The sequence below is a fragment of the Cebus imitator genome, unplaced genomic scaffold, assembly GCF_001604975.1.
Source record: "Cebus imitator isolate Cc_AM_T3 unplaced genomic scaffold, Cebus_imitator-1.0 Scaffold734, whole genome shotgun sequence".
Taxonomy (NCBI): Eukaryota; Metazoa; Chordata; class Mammalia; order Primates; family Cebidae; genus Cebus; species Cebus imitator.
The window spans coordinates 305,989-322,452 of record NW_016108049.1 but is presented as its reverse complement, the minus strand read 5'-3'; the positions used below and the strand labels follow the sequence as shown (position 1 = coordinate 322,452).

At 44.3% G+C, this 16,464-nt stretch overlaps 1 protein-coding gene across 1 annotated transcript in view; it reads right to left on the bottom strand.

Moving 5' to 3' along the window:
- Window positions 1-16,464, bottom strand: part of BMPER (BMP binding endothelial regulator) — a 235,546-nt gene that overhangs the window by 202,882 nt on the left and 16,200 nt on the right. Inside the window, exon 3 of the mRNA XM_017519293.2 lies at window positions 342-441. Within this exon, the coding sequence (XP_017374782.1) occupies window positions 342-441 (100 nt within the window). The remainder of the gene's footprint in view (window positions 1-341; window positions 442-16,464) is intronic.

Sequence of the window (16,464 nt, the reverse complement as noted above, 5' to 3'; positions counted from 1 at the left end):
AATTTTTTGTATTTTTAGTAGAGACGGGGTTTCACCATGTTGACCAGGATGGTCTCAATCTCTTGACCTCGTGATCCACCCGCCTCAGCCTCCCAAAGTGCTGGGATTACACGCTTGAGCCACCGCACCCGGCACATAGTTTCATCTCTCTTCTAGGAGAGCACCCTTCCTTCCAACCCCAGACACACACACACACACACACACACACACACACACACACACCCTCCTCTCCACTCACATGCACCCCAGCCAAGAGCTGAGTGAAAAGAAAGGTGAGAGAAAGAGAAATAAAAATGCCTGAAGCAGCAGCCAGGAGAGAAGATGGCCAAGACATCAATCACCTTTGCACTGCTCACAACAGGCTCCCCTCTGCTTGATGGCCAGGGCGCAGTCTCGGGACAGCACGGGGCACTTCTCTCTCTTACATGTCACTTCCTTGTTCTAGGTAAAAAGAGACAGGAGACATTTGAAATAAACATCAAACAGAATTCCCCAAATCCTAACACATGGCAGAGGTTTTCCCAGCCCGCCTCTTATGTTGCCTTTACTTGGCAAGAAAACACTGTGAGAGCGAATAGGATTTTGCTGTCCCTGAAACAGAAATTCCCACCCAGGAACGCAGGACTTTGGAGATCAGAGTCGGATGTGAGGAGATGAAAAGTCCCTTCTTTAAAAAGCCAGCTTCACCTAGATAACCAATTACCGAGGGAGAAGTTGTCTCCTGCTCTGTTATAAGGTTTCTTTTTAGTACACACTACAGAAACGATAATATTTATGTAAACCATATTTTGCCTGTTTGGCTACCTGAGCCAGGACTGCATCGTGAGAACAAAAATATTTTCACATGGCTGTCCAACAATCCTTAATAGTAGAGTGCATTAAAATGCAGCAATCTAAAGTTCCAACTCAAATAATGACAAAATTGAGTATTGAATCGGCTCGGTAAAAGAAAAAATAATATTCTACATTCCAAGCAGAGACACGGTCGTCAGTGTTTTACGGCTGTGGGACAGCTGCGTTATATTAGCACTTACGCTAATGAAAGTATGGTGAACATTTGCATCTTTGGCTTTTTCCTGAAAGGTTAGCTGTTAAAATGTCTTAGAGAACATACAAACGTCACCGTATATGTCTGCTTGTATGTGGATTGTATGCACCTGAACCAAAAATACTGTCTCAAAAATTCAACAAAATGTGAGCTCTACCAAGTGGTGACCACATGCTAGGTGCTTTCATTCTCACTCAAATTCTGTGAGGTCAGTATCATTATCCCCATTTCACAAACAAGAAAACTGTTGCTCAGAGAAGGTAGCTGACTTTTCCAAGATTACCCAGATTTCCAGTGGGAGAGATGGAATTCAAGATGAAGACATAAGTGCATGCGCACCTATGCCCTTCCCTGGATGACAGCAAGCACTACCAGTGCCTGACTTGGAGGCAGGTTGGAGAGGAGCAACTGGCCAGCTCTGCTCACCTTGAATATGTATTAATAAAAAAGAAATCCAGACTCGGCCCTGACAACAAATTTGAGGCACTCCTCAAGTATAACCAGTATGCTTCAATGTCATGAAACTGAGGAAGATCTCACCATTTTTTCCTCAGAACCAAGGAGATACATGTAAGCCTGCAGGGATGTGTGTGTGTGTGTGTGTGTGTGTGTGTGTGTGTGTGTGTGTGTGTGTGTGTTGGAGTCTGGGAGCCCAAACCAAGCTCAAGCACCACGGTCCAACCCTAAGGTAGTTTCAAAATAAAACTTGTCACCTTCTATGCCGCCCTGAAATTCCCTGCGAGTTCCGGAGCTCCCCAAGACGCTTCCAGGGTCTAATTCTAAAATAAATCTAGGTTGCCATCGCCTCTCCTCTCAAAGATCAGAACATCTGCGGGTCCCAGAACCCCACTCCCTCTGACGCATAGTCACAACTGCCCGAGAGTGAGTTCTATGGGGAAGGTCGGGCCTGGCCTTGCCTACAGCTGTTTCCACATCAGTCCTGTTATTTTCCTACCCTACGGCTTTTGCAAGGCCAACTGAGGCACAGAAACAATTAGCCATGACTAGTGTTGCTCAAACTTGTCCGCTGAATAGCACACATAGAAAACGACTCTCATTTCAGTTAAGGAACACTGGGATGAACATGGTGAATATTCCTGAACAGTCCCAGGACTTGTTCAACACCCAGAGAAAGGAGATCAATCCACAGTCACCTGCACCCCACACCTGCAGGGGTTGCTGCTGCTGTTTTGTTTTTTCTGGTTTTCCTTGTGATGGGAGGGTGACCTGAGTCACCTGTCATCCAGTCTCTCTCTCTCTCTCTCTCTCTCTCTTTCTTTTTTGGGGATCTGTATATGGTGCATGCCCTCAAGGGACTAACCTCATTTACTCCTAAAATCCTGTGAGATAGTAGCCTTCATCCTTAGCTGCAAATTAGTATCCCCTGTGGAGTTCTTAACAAACACTGGTGTGGTCTCCCAACCCCTGAAGGTCAGATCTGGTTCATCTAAGGACCAGGCATGGGTATTTGTTCAAGGTCCCAGATAATTCCAACAAACGTTGAGTTAGAAACTACTGCTGTTGGGAGAGTATTTCTGTGGCCACTGGGGCTGAGCTGGGATAAGGAGCTGTCCACAGTCCCTTTGTGAACAGCAGATCTACAATCTGAAGCCAAGCATGCTGGCCCCACGTCCCCCAGAACTCCTTCCCTCACCCAATCTTCTCCATGATGATAGTGGCATCAAGGCTAACTATAAGTCATGGTCCTTAGATTTATTTTTATAATTCTCTTCTTAAGCTACAAAAGTCATACATTGTTATGGCAACCATTCAAATTAAAGAGACATATTTTTTAAAAATTAATAATCTTCCCCACTCCCGCCAAAGTCATCAAGGACTTTTTTTTTTTTTTCTACTCAGACACGTATTTAATAGCTGTAGAAATCCCAAAGAATTAGCATCACATCTTGAAGTTGTGAGTGAAGCTGCGGATTGGCTTGACTGGGCTCAGCCACTGAGCTGCTTCAACGGCTAAGGAACAGGATATAACTATGCAGGCTTCTATGTTATCTTAATCTCATTGTATGTATTATGTATTTAGTTTCAATAAAGCATTTGTGCCAACGGCTCTGGAGCTTGAAGGAAGACCAAAGGAATGTGTAGTGATTCTGAGGACGATGTAGACCTACGCAGCAGAGTTATGGGGGAGAAGATTAACAAAGTCCTATCTTCCAGTACCAGGACGGTCATGAGTGGCAGTCCCATCCAAACAGGTCACTAGGGCTAGAAGGCGGGACCCTGCCCTCTCTGTCTCTGAACTATGATGGGTTCTTGCTCCCTCCGGAGTATATATGCTGTTTGGCACTGTTGACAGTAACTTCATTTTGAAAAGTGTAGTTCTTGCAAGCTATATTTTGATACTGACTCTCCCACCCCAGGAAAATTGTGAAAGGAACTTCATTAACAGAGCTTCTATTACCAGAACATTTTGGCTTTATGCATTCAGCAAACCTGGCTGCAGTCCTTAGCCAAGTGCCACTCCCAAGCACATCTCCTCTCTGAAAGGAAGAATCTTCAGATACAGAGAGTTCAAAGCTCTAGGGGCAGTCAAAGTGAAGACTTAATCTGGGATCTGATAAATGCGAAGGTATACACTCGTTTAAATATAGGAACTCTTTGCTGACTTAGAAACCTGGGAGCCAGTCAAAATCCATCACAGGATCCCAAGATTCATAATAAATAGCTTGTAATTACAGTCCAGCATAAAAGTTATTCCAACCAGATGGTTTGCTGATTCACATCTGGATTTTTTTTTTTTTTGGTACATACACAGAAAGCAAACCTAAACCTTAGCTGTAGGTTTAGTGGGTTTCTCCCCCTCTGATTATACTGGAAGTTTTAAAATATCTTATCAATGGTCGCATTGGTACAGAACTGCCATATCTGATCATTGCCCTGGTGTCTGATTGGCATGGATGTGGAGTATGTCTTTGGAATCCCAGACCTCCCAAGAAAAAAATTTAAAAGTTCAGGGAATTGCTGGTGAGAGCCTGGTTTCCTCCATTTCCTTAATTGAGTCCAGCAGCTACAGAGTAAATTCAAACACAGGTTAATTAAGAGTACTCCATTCGCTTTCCCAATTTTGCCAAGAGACAAAAACACTTGTCCTGGAGCCAGTGGCTCTGGTGAGAAGTGGCACACGCAAAGCCAGGCCTTCAGGACTCCCTCATCCCCGGGCTGCCTCATGCCCACATGCACTACGTGGCATTCACTGCCATGGCACAAGGTCGTGGCTCATTCCGTCCACGTCTTCATTCAAGAAACATTTTCTAATACTGGCTCACACTTACTGAACTCGTTCTATGTGTGTTCAGGCTCTGTGCTAAGAATCTTACGTGCATTTTTTACACCATAAATTCCTCATGATCGCCATCTTACAGAGAAAGGATAAAGGTTAGGAATCTTGCCCAGGGTCGCCCAAGAGACAGATCTGGAATACAAATAGAGATCTGCAGTTAAATGCACTTTGCTCCTTCCCAGGCTTTCAGAATACAGAAGAGAACAAAACAATGTTCCTGCCCTGAGGCCCCAGGGGAGATTGGTGCCTTCCTGGTGGCTCCAGACAGGAACTCTCTAACAAGAGCAGAGCGACTCCAGGAGCCTGTGTCATGACCAACCACGGGAAGGTCTGCAGACACCAGCTGTTTTCTGGTAACAAGGAAAGTCCTTCCAATTTGGATATCAACGGGGATGTGCCTATCATGCCTCCAAAACTCAGACTGGCATCTTCAAACAGTTTTCCCCAAATTCCAGCTTGGGTTTGAGTCTCCTCAGATCTAAACAAGAGAAATGGTGGTAAAAATGCACTCAAGGAAAAGGTCAGAACCTAACCAATGAATAAGAGCAATAAACCTCACTGCATCTTTCATCCTCAGCCTCCCATGTGTCCCTATTTCTAGGGTTGCCAGCGTTGCCAGTCAGTGGTCTACCTGTTGTCTAAGGTGTCTGCACTACTGCCTCCTTTCAGGAAGATCATTAACCGATTCTCTAACATTGATCAAATACATCAAAACCCAAAACATAGCCCCTAGAGGCACATTAAATGAAGTGCCAACATGAAAAACTAAAAGGGGGCATAGAGAGTAAAACATTTTTAAAAAATCAACATGACTGGCAACAAAGCTCTATAAGGATGTGAGCCAAACCACAGCTCCAGCCGCAAGCCAAGTTCAAGCAGGATTCCGGCAACCAGTTTGCTGTGCCTGAGATCTGCCACGCGATGGCAGCACAGAGTGCCCTGGTCTCCTGAATTGCAGCCCTGAGACCGCCAGCGCCTCGGGAGCATTTCCCAGTGTCTGGTGTGGAGGGAAATGAGCTCTCCCGTGAGCATAGCGCGAAGGGGTACCGAGAAGTTAGCAGAGCACCACTGTGAAACGTTCTTGTGTGCCTTCCTCAACCAGAAAAACATGCTTTTGAGATGTTTCTGTTCTATTCCAAGCCCCAATGTTTTGAACGTTTTTTTTTTTTTTTTTTTCAGAGATTCTTCCAGAACCAATCCCATTATGGAATACGAAAAGTATTCCCTGACCTTTCATTTATAATAACAAATAATAGAATCAAAATCTGGAGAGGAAATCACAGCAGCTAATAAGATGAGGGTAGGATCCTTTATTTTTAGACTATGAAACACCATCACAAATCCCTTGAAATAAGAGTGGACATGAAAACACCTCGTGCCTGCCTGCTGATCGTCCATTTGATGAGCCATGCTGCGAAGGTGGCAGATCAGCACGAGACCCTTCCCCTAGATGATGGCATTATTTTCCCTCCATCCCTGTCTCCGATGACAGCAAAGCCTGCCTGGGAGGCAAACAGCTGTCATTTGGCAAACTAGCAAATTCAACGTCGCAGATCCTCTTTCAGAAAATTAAGAAGGCTGTGAGGTTGTGCTGTTTTTCTGCCCCAGTGAACAATACTCAATATGTCAATGAAGCACACAGGCCAGGTAGTGTGACTGCAGGGAATAAAGCGACAGAGTTCCCTGTTATTTTATCGCAGTAGTCTTTTTTGGAGATGAACTTACAGACTTCGCTGCCTTCAAGAATTCTCCACCAAAATACAAATACCCATGGGGGTAGACCCACATTCTTCCCAAATAGCCAATTTCCCACGTTATCAGCTCCTAGGACAGATGCCCCAGCCTGGCGATTTTGAGAGGAAATGTTGCTTAGCCGTGGAGGCTCCAAAGGTGAAAAACAAAGCCTTGGCACATGTGTCACTATACTCAGTGCTGTGGGAGACAGACAGAAATCATGCAGCAAGGGTCCCAGTCTCCAGAAACCTACAAGCTCTTGGGGAAATAAGACAACAGGCATCAGCAGATCACACAAACACTGCGGTGTAACCTCTAGCACAGCAAGAAGCACGAAAGAGAATTTCACCTTGATTCGAAAGCCATCATCCTTTGTGAGCACAAACAGGACACTTGCATGCTTACTCAAATGTTTATTATCAGAGAATTTACACAATAGTGTTCCACGTGGAGAGTCTCAAGATGGCTCAAGTAGGAATTTGTTGTTAGGCATATGGATGTCTTATTTCAAGTGCCCCAAGGAGGAGGGAGCAGGGGAAGCCGATCCCACATCAACGTATATTCTCATTGGAATTTCTAGTCTCTCTGTGTATGAAGTCAAAGAGGTCAACTTCTCCTTGAAGTATTCCCGTTGTAACACAATTCCAGATCCCAAAGAGCCAAAGGGAACTTTATAGCACTTTTGAGCATAGGTCACAATTTCTCCCAGGCAATATTATACCCCTTCTCATAAACAGAAGAATAATACTTCATGTTTACATAGCACCTTTCTTCTAAAGAGGTCTATAGACATTATTTCATTAATCCTCACAGGTTTCTTAAGATTTGCAGATGGAGAAATGGCACACAATGAAGCTAACTGTCTCAGATCTCTCAAAGAAGCAGCAAGCAGTGGACCTGGGAACACAATCCAGTTCCCAGCCTGGCTTATGGGACCAGCTGGGAAGGTTCGTTTGTAAGGCACAGCACTAAAATGCATAGGAGTGTCATATTCAAATTAGGTTAGCTCCAATAGGACTGTTGAGATTTTAGGAATAGACCAGTATGTAGTTAAGCTAGTCTGCAGATTTTTCTGGACAGACCACCAGGGTCAAACAGACAGGGTCTCCTGCCACGTTCCTGCCCTGGTATGAGATAACCTATGAGAGGTGCCATGGAAGAGATCAGCCAGGATTTGGGCAAGCAGACCTGACTTGAAGCCTTCAAGGATCTAGAATGAAGAGATGAAAACCAAAGCTAAGAAAGGAAGTGTGTTGGCAGCAACCAAAGACCCAAAGAGGCAAGATTTCATTGCTTTTCTTTGCGGCAGAGTCTTGCTCCATCACCCATGCTGGAATGCAGTGGCACAGCCATGGCTCACTGCAGCCTCAACCTCCCAAACTCAAACAATCTCTCGTCTCAGCCTCCAGAAGTAGCTGGGACTACAGGCGTACACCATCACAGCTGGCTAATTTATTTTTATTTTTTTTTTGTAGAGACAAGGCCTCACTATGTTTCCCAGGCTGGTCTCAAATTGCTGGGCTCAAGCGATCCTCCCAACTTGGCCTCCCAAAGTGCTGGGATTACAGCTATGAGCCACTGCACCCAATGAGATTTCATTGCTTATCACCAGTTCTGATCATTGGAAATGGTAAAATAAAGTGATGACCTCTCTACAACCTTTGGCCAGGGGAAATCCTTAACAAGTGAGCATGAACTCACAGAGAGGACAGAATGCAAGCTTGTACCTGCTCCAGCCCGTCTCCTTTGGACAAAATCTGTTCTCAATCTCTTGGAAAAAAATAGCGGAGCATGGGTAGGGGGGCCCTGAGATAGCCCAGTGGTTGCCAATGGCAGTATTAAATTTGATTGATGATTTATTATTTTAATTAAGCTTTTCCTTGCTCATTCTTCATTACTGATAGGAAAATTGACTTCCCCATAACTCTTACACAGAAATATCTGGAAGAAAAAAATAAAAGGCAGGTTGATCGGCCACGAAGCCTAAGCATACAAGCGCAAGGCTCTGGGTCATGTCTCTCAACTCAACAGAACTTGAAAAAATAGAGAGAAAGACAAAATGAATAAAAACCTTTCTAAGGTGAAGAAGATGAACCTGAAAGAAGTGGTTTCCCCCAAGACCTCCTTCCCAACTGAGTTTAGTCCAAGAGATGGGAGGTGTCAGCTGTGGCCTCTGCATACTATGCCTCAAGCCTTTAAGGTAAAGTGGCATTTCCAGAACTTTCTGCAACCCCAACCTCCACTGCTTTTGCAAATCTCTTCCATAGTCAGGGCCACAAACAAAGCTGATCTATCTCTAACCAAACAATGAAGTAACATACCGTTTTTTGCAGGTAGGCTGCTGAACTATTAAGAATAATGACACTCGACATTTATAGAAAACCTATTACATCCCCCACCATGCTGAATGTATTTTGTGTATTTTGTCTTTAAACCTTGCAAAAAACCTGAAGAAGGCACTGATTTACCTCCCACCCCATCTTAAAGGTAAGTAAACTGAGGCACAGAAAGTTTAAATGGCTCCCACCGAGGTTTATATAGCCAGGGCAGAGATTCAAACCCAGGACTCTGATAGCAAAGCCTATGATTTCATCACTGTGCTATACAGCTTGGTTTAGAGGCTAAATGAGCTACCTTTCTCTTGCAGCTAAGAATTTAAATGTTTGCCTTTGCTAAGCACCCCATTCTCAGACCTTTATAAACCTCAGTGCTTTATGGTTTCATTTTGAACACACGAGTAAAAATAGTGCCTTTTAGGAAAGACAGATTAAGTCTCTGACTTAAAAACTCAAAACAAGTCCCAGTCTCTGAGTGCCTGGTCATTTGCAAGGCTGACCAAAACCTGGACCCAAACCTGCCAAGTCCTCTCATTTCTTCTTTGACTTGAGCAGGAGGGCGTACTCTCCTGGGAGACTTGCAGCATCCCACGGCCATAATTTTGTAGACTTAATGTTAAAATGTCTTGCAAGAACATCACGCAATTCATTGCACTCCATCTGGGAGTGTTATTCTTTTTCCCTCCTGTCTAGGCTCAACGAGTCTTTACCCCAGAGACCCAGGACCTGGCAAACACCGCCTCCTCTGGCCCAGTTCACAGTGCAAACTCTGAACAAAGCTGCCCTTGAAGCCCGACCATTTAAAAAGACTTTATGAAGCCCACTGGGGCCCCCCGATTATTTTGCAACAAGTCATATCCCATGAAGAAATTCACTTCTCTGCAACACAAAACAGAGGGAGATTAAAGAAAAAGGCAGGGGGGTGGAGGAAAGAAGTAAGACCCCCTGCGGTTCTGTCTGGCCAGAATCGTGTCTTTTAGTACCCATATCCTCTACAAAGACGATGTTCTGATGATGTATGGCCCTAATACATCACTAAATGACAGTGTTCTCCTGATCCTATACCTTGAAAATATGACACGTGCCAGAAGAGGCAACAGGGGATTAATAAGGAGGCCCTTCTGATATTTACCTAACATTTCCATTTTTTTAAGGGGCTTTAGTTTGTTGGAGAGATTTTTTTGGGTCCTATTTGGCTTAAGGGTTTAGGCCGGGTTTTTTTTTTTTTTTTTTTTTTGTTTTTTTTTTTTTTTTTTTTTTTTTTTTTTTTTTTTTTTTTTTTTTTTTTTTTTTTTTTTTTTTTTCTGGCTTTTTCAAGAAACTCACGGAACAAAGAAACACGGGCCATTAGAGTGTCCCGCCCGTTCAAGTAGAGGTCTGATTTAAAACAGGGCAGTGTCAAATGGCTCCTCATTCTGTTTAATCATATTTTGAAATAGAACCAAAACATTAGAGGTGGCAGAACACAAAACAACCACCACCAAATAAAAATAGTAGCCCAAAGAAAGTAGCACTGCCTGTTTCTTATTAGGCTGCACATCATATAAGCAAAGGGCCTGCTGGCAACGGCACATTCGCGTCACTGGAGCGGACGGAACATGCGGAGCCTGGGATTAAGCCCCGTTGGTGCTGCCACAGATGCAGCTCTGCCACCGTGCTCAGTTCCCAAAAGCAAACCAAAAAACCAACAGGTAGGTTGCATCCCACTCCGCCAGCGGACAGAAGCCAGGCTTGTGAACCGAGAGGGGTCATGGTGGCAGCCTGCCTTTATGTGGCCCAAATGCCTCAGCCAACCCTTTTTTCTTCCTAACAGAAGGGCCTCCAACAGCTGGGATGTGGGATGGAGTCAGTGCTGCAGAGAACACTTTCAAAAAAAAAAAAAGACTCCTGGGAAGAATTTGCAGGCCAGGGGTGAAAGAGAAGGAAGCCCTGCAAAGCGGTGTGGCTTCGCGCGCAGGAGGCCGGGCTGCCTCCCCAGCACCTCTGGTTATTTTACACCGCTGGGTGCCCTTCAGCACATGACGAATAATAAATCTGCTTCTTCCTCTGCCCAAAAGGAAAACAAAAAAGAATGGGGCGATGAAATTCTATGAATATTTTTGTGCCTTTGTGGTGAGTTCTTTTGAACTAGGTAGAAGATGATAAACCACATATTGGAGGTCCAACTCCAACTACCCTGTAGGATCCGGGGCTCAGAAGGCATAGTGGGGCTTTCCAGTCTTGGGGGGACAGTGCAGAATCTTCTGGCCAGGTTAGCATAAGTTTTAGAGGGAGGTGGTAATGGGGGTAAAGAGTTAAAAGTGGTAATAAAATTAGGTAACTCCATAGGAAAGCTCAAGACCTGACATTAAAGAAAGTGATACCTGGAGATGTTATTTTGACAGCCCCTTTCTTGACTTACTGCAATATAGGAAGTTGGGCTGTCTGGTATCAAAAGACATATGACTCAATGGGCCTTTGAAATACACACAGAAATGACCCTCTGTCAAGGGTAGAAGAAGACTGAGCACATACAAAACACAGAAACCAAATGTCTTAGATTCCCTTGGCAATTGGTGGTGGCAAAACCACTTCTTTGCGAGGCCAGCCCTGGAAGGTTGTCACTCTTGTCGTCACACGTCTCATTCCTGGATCATGTACCTACGGTGCACTCACCAGGTCCTCAGGTGTCCCTCATTCCTGTGGGTCAACAACAAGCCACGGAGCCAATGAAACAGATTTTTCACGGATTGCCCCGTGAAAGCCCGCGTGCTGTTAGGAGTTACAAAAATATCTGATCTCCACAAGCAAATGGAGCTGACATCCCAGGGAATAGGCAGGGAGGAGGAGCCGCTCATAGCCTATCTGTCATGTTGACACTTTCTGGTCACCAGTGAGACACGTTTAAAGACATCCGCACAATTGACCCCGACCACTGGCAATCACAGAGACTTTCAAAGGTACCCCTGGGACGAAAAGCCGATCGGCTTTAGAGCTGGATCCTACAGTCCTCCTTCCAGGTAACAGTAACACTGGGGTGACACCTCAGCTGCTGGAAAGATCTCTGCTCCCAGGCAATCTTTACATTGGTACCAACTATGGAGGGTGTCCTATTAGCCCAAGTAATGACAGGTAGGGAAGCAAAGGAATAGGAGCTCTCTAGCTGGCTAGAAGTTCACAGAACTGAAAATGTCAGCCTCGGACAGCATCCCCCATATGAAGGCAATTCTGTGAGCTATGGTGGGTCTGACTCATTCACCAAGGCCATTAGCACTGTGTTCTCTTTACCAAAGTTTTCCAAGGGCCATATGCAGATGTCAGAAAAAAAACTGGAGAAGCCACAGATTTATTTCCTCTGTTTAGAATGTAATTTTAATCCACTAGCATCCATTTGTAAACTCATTAAACCATCAAAGAATGCCAACTTTGCAAATAATCCATTTCTGAGATTAAGGTGTTGTAAAAAAAAAATAAGAGCGGCCAATTACCCACAAAACATCATCAACATAAACTTGTTGCTGAAGGGATTCACAACATGTGTCCATTTTTAAAAGGAAAATATGATTAGAAACTTTAATTGTTAATTTTAACAAGGGTTCCATCACAAAACAGCTTCCAGAAGCTTTCACACATCTAAAATAAAACAAAAGTGTCTGCAGAAAAACAAATGGCTATGAGAAACACTTGGCATTGGGGCTATAAACTCGGATTTTTCTGCAGGTCAAAACTTTGCACTGCAGATTTCAGTTCTATCTGACCAAAAATCAACGAATCTGTTTAACTAATATTTTTGAGCCCGTGCTGCAGGCCAGGAACTATGCCAGGTTTTGATGGGAACAGAAAATATGAATCAGACACATCTTCTGCCCTAGAAGAGCTTACAGTCCGAGAGAGAGGGAGAGAAACTAAAGCATAAACAGAGCACAGGCACCTCTCATGTTGCAACATGAGAGGCAAGAAGTGTTGGTTACCAGCTCAGAGAAGTGCAGAGGCGAGCTGGGAACTGTCAGTTTCGACCAAATTCCACTGCTACAAACTCCTTGAAGTCATCCAGAGTCTCTTGGTTCTTTAGACACTACGTGGGCCACTGAAATGAGCCTTTAAAACGTTCTGTTATACAATTATCTCACTGAGACAGAATTTGACCTACATCTGTCAGCATTTTGGGATCTGACAATCCACAAATGAATCTCCTTCCATGATGACATTCCAATGCGCTCCAACTGAAGTGTAGCAACCTCACTTGGTGTTTTGAGCAGTTGAAGAGTTTGTTTCACATATATCACGAGAAAATAAGGGGTGCTTATCTTGTGCCATGATTTTCTTGCTCTATGAAATTGTAATATTTAACACACTTTTCTAGTCTTTCATCTATGTTTTAGCTAAATGTAAAACACAACATACTGGATTTTAACTTAAATTCTAAAACCAATAATTATCATGCTACCAAGTCCACCATGAGTGGTAACGTCTATTTTTTAAAAAAGGTTTTCTATAATTTTATTCTAGAATGGTATTACTCATTGCACAGTTTGTTATGATTACATTAGTGTTTGTTGGAGATGGCTTTTCATCTCTCAGTAGATTTGTTTAGTTTTCCCACTATCAAACATGATACCCAAAATAGTGTAAGCGATGAAAAGGGCAGAAAAAGCAAAGTTTAGAGTAGAAAGAAAAGTTCATCATTTATTTTGGGGAAGAGAAATAGTTAGATCTTCAAATTACCAAATCAAAAAATTAAACCTAAATGGCATAGATGAATTCGCCCAACAAATATGCACTGAACGGTCCCAGCATTGTTCCAGGTACTGATGATACAAATGAACATGAGAGGAGCGTGCTGATGTTCTAGCAGGGACGACTGCAGGGAACAGGAACACACCCACGAAAGATCTCACAGGCACTGGGGAGGGCTCCAAGAAAATGAAGTGGGACAAGGGAACAGAATGACAAGGTGTGAAGCCATTGGGGACGGTGGTCAGAAAAAGACCCTCTAATAAAGAGACATTTGCTCCTACACCGTGGTGAAGGAAGGAGAATATGTAAACATATTGGATAGGTGTGCACCAGGCACAGGAAAGAGCAAAGCCCCAGTGGAGAGGGGGTTGGGTATCCTGCAAGAATGAGGAGGAGCGCAGCGCGCAGCTGGAGCGCAGTGCAAGGGAAGGGTGCTTTGGGAACTGAGGCCAAGACGGCGTCTGTAGCCTCACCGTGCAGTGCCGTGAGGCTGTGGTTATTCTTCAAACTGGTTTCCGGGTGAGATGACAAGCCATGGGAAGATTTTGCTCAAATAAGTCAAATACTCTGCGTACTTTCAAATGGTCATTGGTTGATAATAACATATTGTCCAAAGTCAAGAGCAGTAACAGGTAGTTAGAAATAATCCAGTATATTTTCAAGATTTTACTGACAAGAGTTGCTAATGAATTGAACATGGGATGCAAGAGAAAGAGGAATCCAGGACCCCAGGACCCCATGGTTGATGGATGGCCTGAAAAAATGGAGCCATGCAGCTGACGTCACCGGCTGGAGCAAACTAGGTTTAAGGAGTGGTGACAAAGCAGATCCATTCAGGCTATTTTCAGTATGAGATGCCTCTCAGCATCCACGTGGAGATGCCAGTAGACATGTGGACAGCTGCAGCTGGACGGGAGATGGGGGTGCGGGAACATACATGTGGAAACTATCAGCATACAGGTGGCTTTAGGGTATGAATATAAATAGAGAATACATCTTGGCTGAATCCTGGGACCCTCCAATATTTAAAGTTTGAGAAGATACAGAAGATCCACCAAAAAGAAAAGTAAGCCAATAAAACAGAATTCTTATAAGTCTATCACACAAATGCTAAGAGAGCGCCATATGTGTGAATTCTTACCCACACAGACACATAAACACACGTGTGTACAGACAACTATAAGTGGCCCTGGTTGAGATCATTACATTAATTCAGTGACCACCAGAGGTCACCTTCTATCAGCACCTGCCCCTGTGCCAGGTATTTTAGTGACCGAGATACCCCAGGATGGGAGAGTTGTTATCCACTATTTGAGGCTCACAAGTGAGGCTGCCTAGAGTGCCTAGTGGCCACTGCTGGCCACTCCTACTCCCACTGCTACTAATTATCACCCCTTCCAACCTATGTCTCAGTGGAAGTCTGATTTGACTTAAGTTTAAGAAAATTCTGTTGGCTAGAAGAGCCAAGAATTTCAGAGAAAAAGTGTAGGACCAATGTCCCCAAACAAGAGGGCACAGATCCACTAGAGCTGAGTAACCAAAGGCTGGGTGAGGATTACAGATGGGTTGGGGGAGGGGGGCATTAAACACGTGGCAGTAATAGAGAGAAAGGGAAACGGAATCTCTCAATTTAAGTTTTTCTTCTCTGTTATACTGAGTCCTGAAGCTAAAACCGGGGAGTGAACAGAGTCCACAGTCAGAGCCTGCCCCTTTTAATTTCTTATGCCAAAAACTGTGGCTCAAAGATAGAAACTGTGGTACTCATCTACAGCAGAGTAACTAGGATCCAAGGATTTAGGGAAGAGTCTACAGATACAGGCAGGCATTGGCCAAGAAGCAGAGAAGCCAAGACCCCACAGCCATCTTGGGACTCACTCTGGAAGCAAGTGAGAGGCAGAGGTCAGTGGAGAAACTGAAGCTAGCAATGTGTTGCAACTTTGGGGTTAGTGCTCCTCACTGTTCTTTCAACATATTTCCTTCCCACATATTGGAAGGCTGTTAAAGTTTCCCCTGGGCATCATCTTCACCAGGCTAAATTATATCAGCACATCATCATTAGTAAAAAAAAATATTTACTAACCCCCACCTGAACACTTGACACTGCTCCAAGCTAGCCTGTTAGCTAACCCCAGCAATCCTCCTCTCAAGCCTTTGATCAAGATCACAAGTGGGTCTCCACCAGCTCTCCAGCAGATCATCCAGCTTTGCCTAGAGAGCAGCTCCATGTGGCAAACTGAGGGGTGTCCAGGGGAGGGAATACAGTCATGGGTTCTTAGTTTCTGTTTCTGGTTGGGCCAAGAAAGCCCTTTCCTCATCACTTTTTTCTGCTTGTCACTAGAGACAGAAATTAAAAACCATGACTTCAGGTTTCTAAAAGCCTGACATGGAAAAGAAAAAAAAAAAAAAACCAGAACAACAACAACAACAACAACAAACTAAGGTGAGTTGGTGAGTTGGACAAGCTCTTCCCTACAAATGTCTGGCCGCCATGTTGTGTGGAGGAGGGACAGCCTGTAATGCCTGTTTGTACATTTCAGTATCGGGCTGAACTCAAGAATTAAAAGCCGAGACTGAGGAAAACTAGACACAAAACTCAGAGAATGGTGACATCATGGAATTTCTGCACTAATGACAAAGAAAGAAAATGACATGGTAAAAAAATAATAAGGATGGAGATGAATCCTTGGAACAATGGAATGCCAGCCTAATTTAAAAAAAAAAAAAAAAACAGTTTAAAGGATTCCCATTTAAAGTATGGAAAATTGTCCAGCAACGTGACCAGAATTCTATGAAGGTGATGGGAATCAGCCTGGTCGGCTTGACTTTATACTGTCCCTCAGCAGGGAAAGGGTGTGGGCAGAAACAGGGCAGCAAAAGGGAGAGAAAAAATACTAACATTTCCCAGAATGGCTTTGTTCTGGACAAGGAAGGTACCTGCTGGCTGTAAGTGGCCAGCAGAAGGAAACGGCTTCCTGCAGAGGTTTTGGGGAGTCAAGGGGGTTGGAGTAGGGTGGGGAGCTGGATCCCTCTTCACCTGGCCCTCAACTCTGTGTTATTTGCATCTGGTTCCTCCAGATGTGGCTGGATCCCACCAGGTCAGTCATAAAACCCTGGGTTTTGTGTCAAATTGCTCCATTTAGTTGGCTTATGCTGAAGAAGCAACAAACATAACGTCACATCAGCTTCATCCTGCAGCTGCTACTCATCCCAGAAAGACCACAGGAAACAGAGTGTATCCCCACGGGAATCTGTCCCATGAAGAGACTGGAGGAAGCCCAGCGCGTCAGCCTGTCCCACCCAAAGGCAGGACGCTACCTAACTGGACCACAACA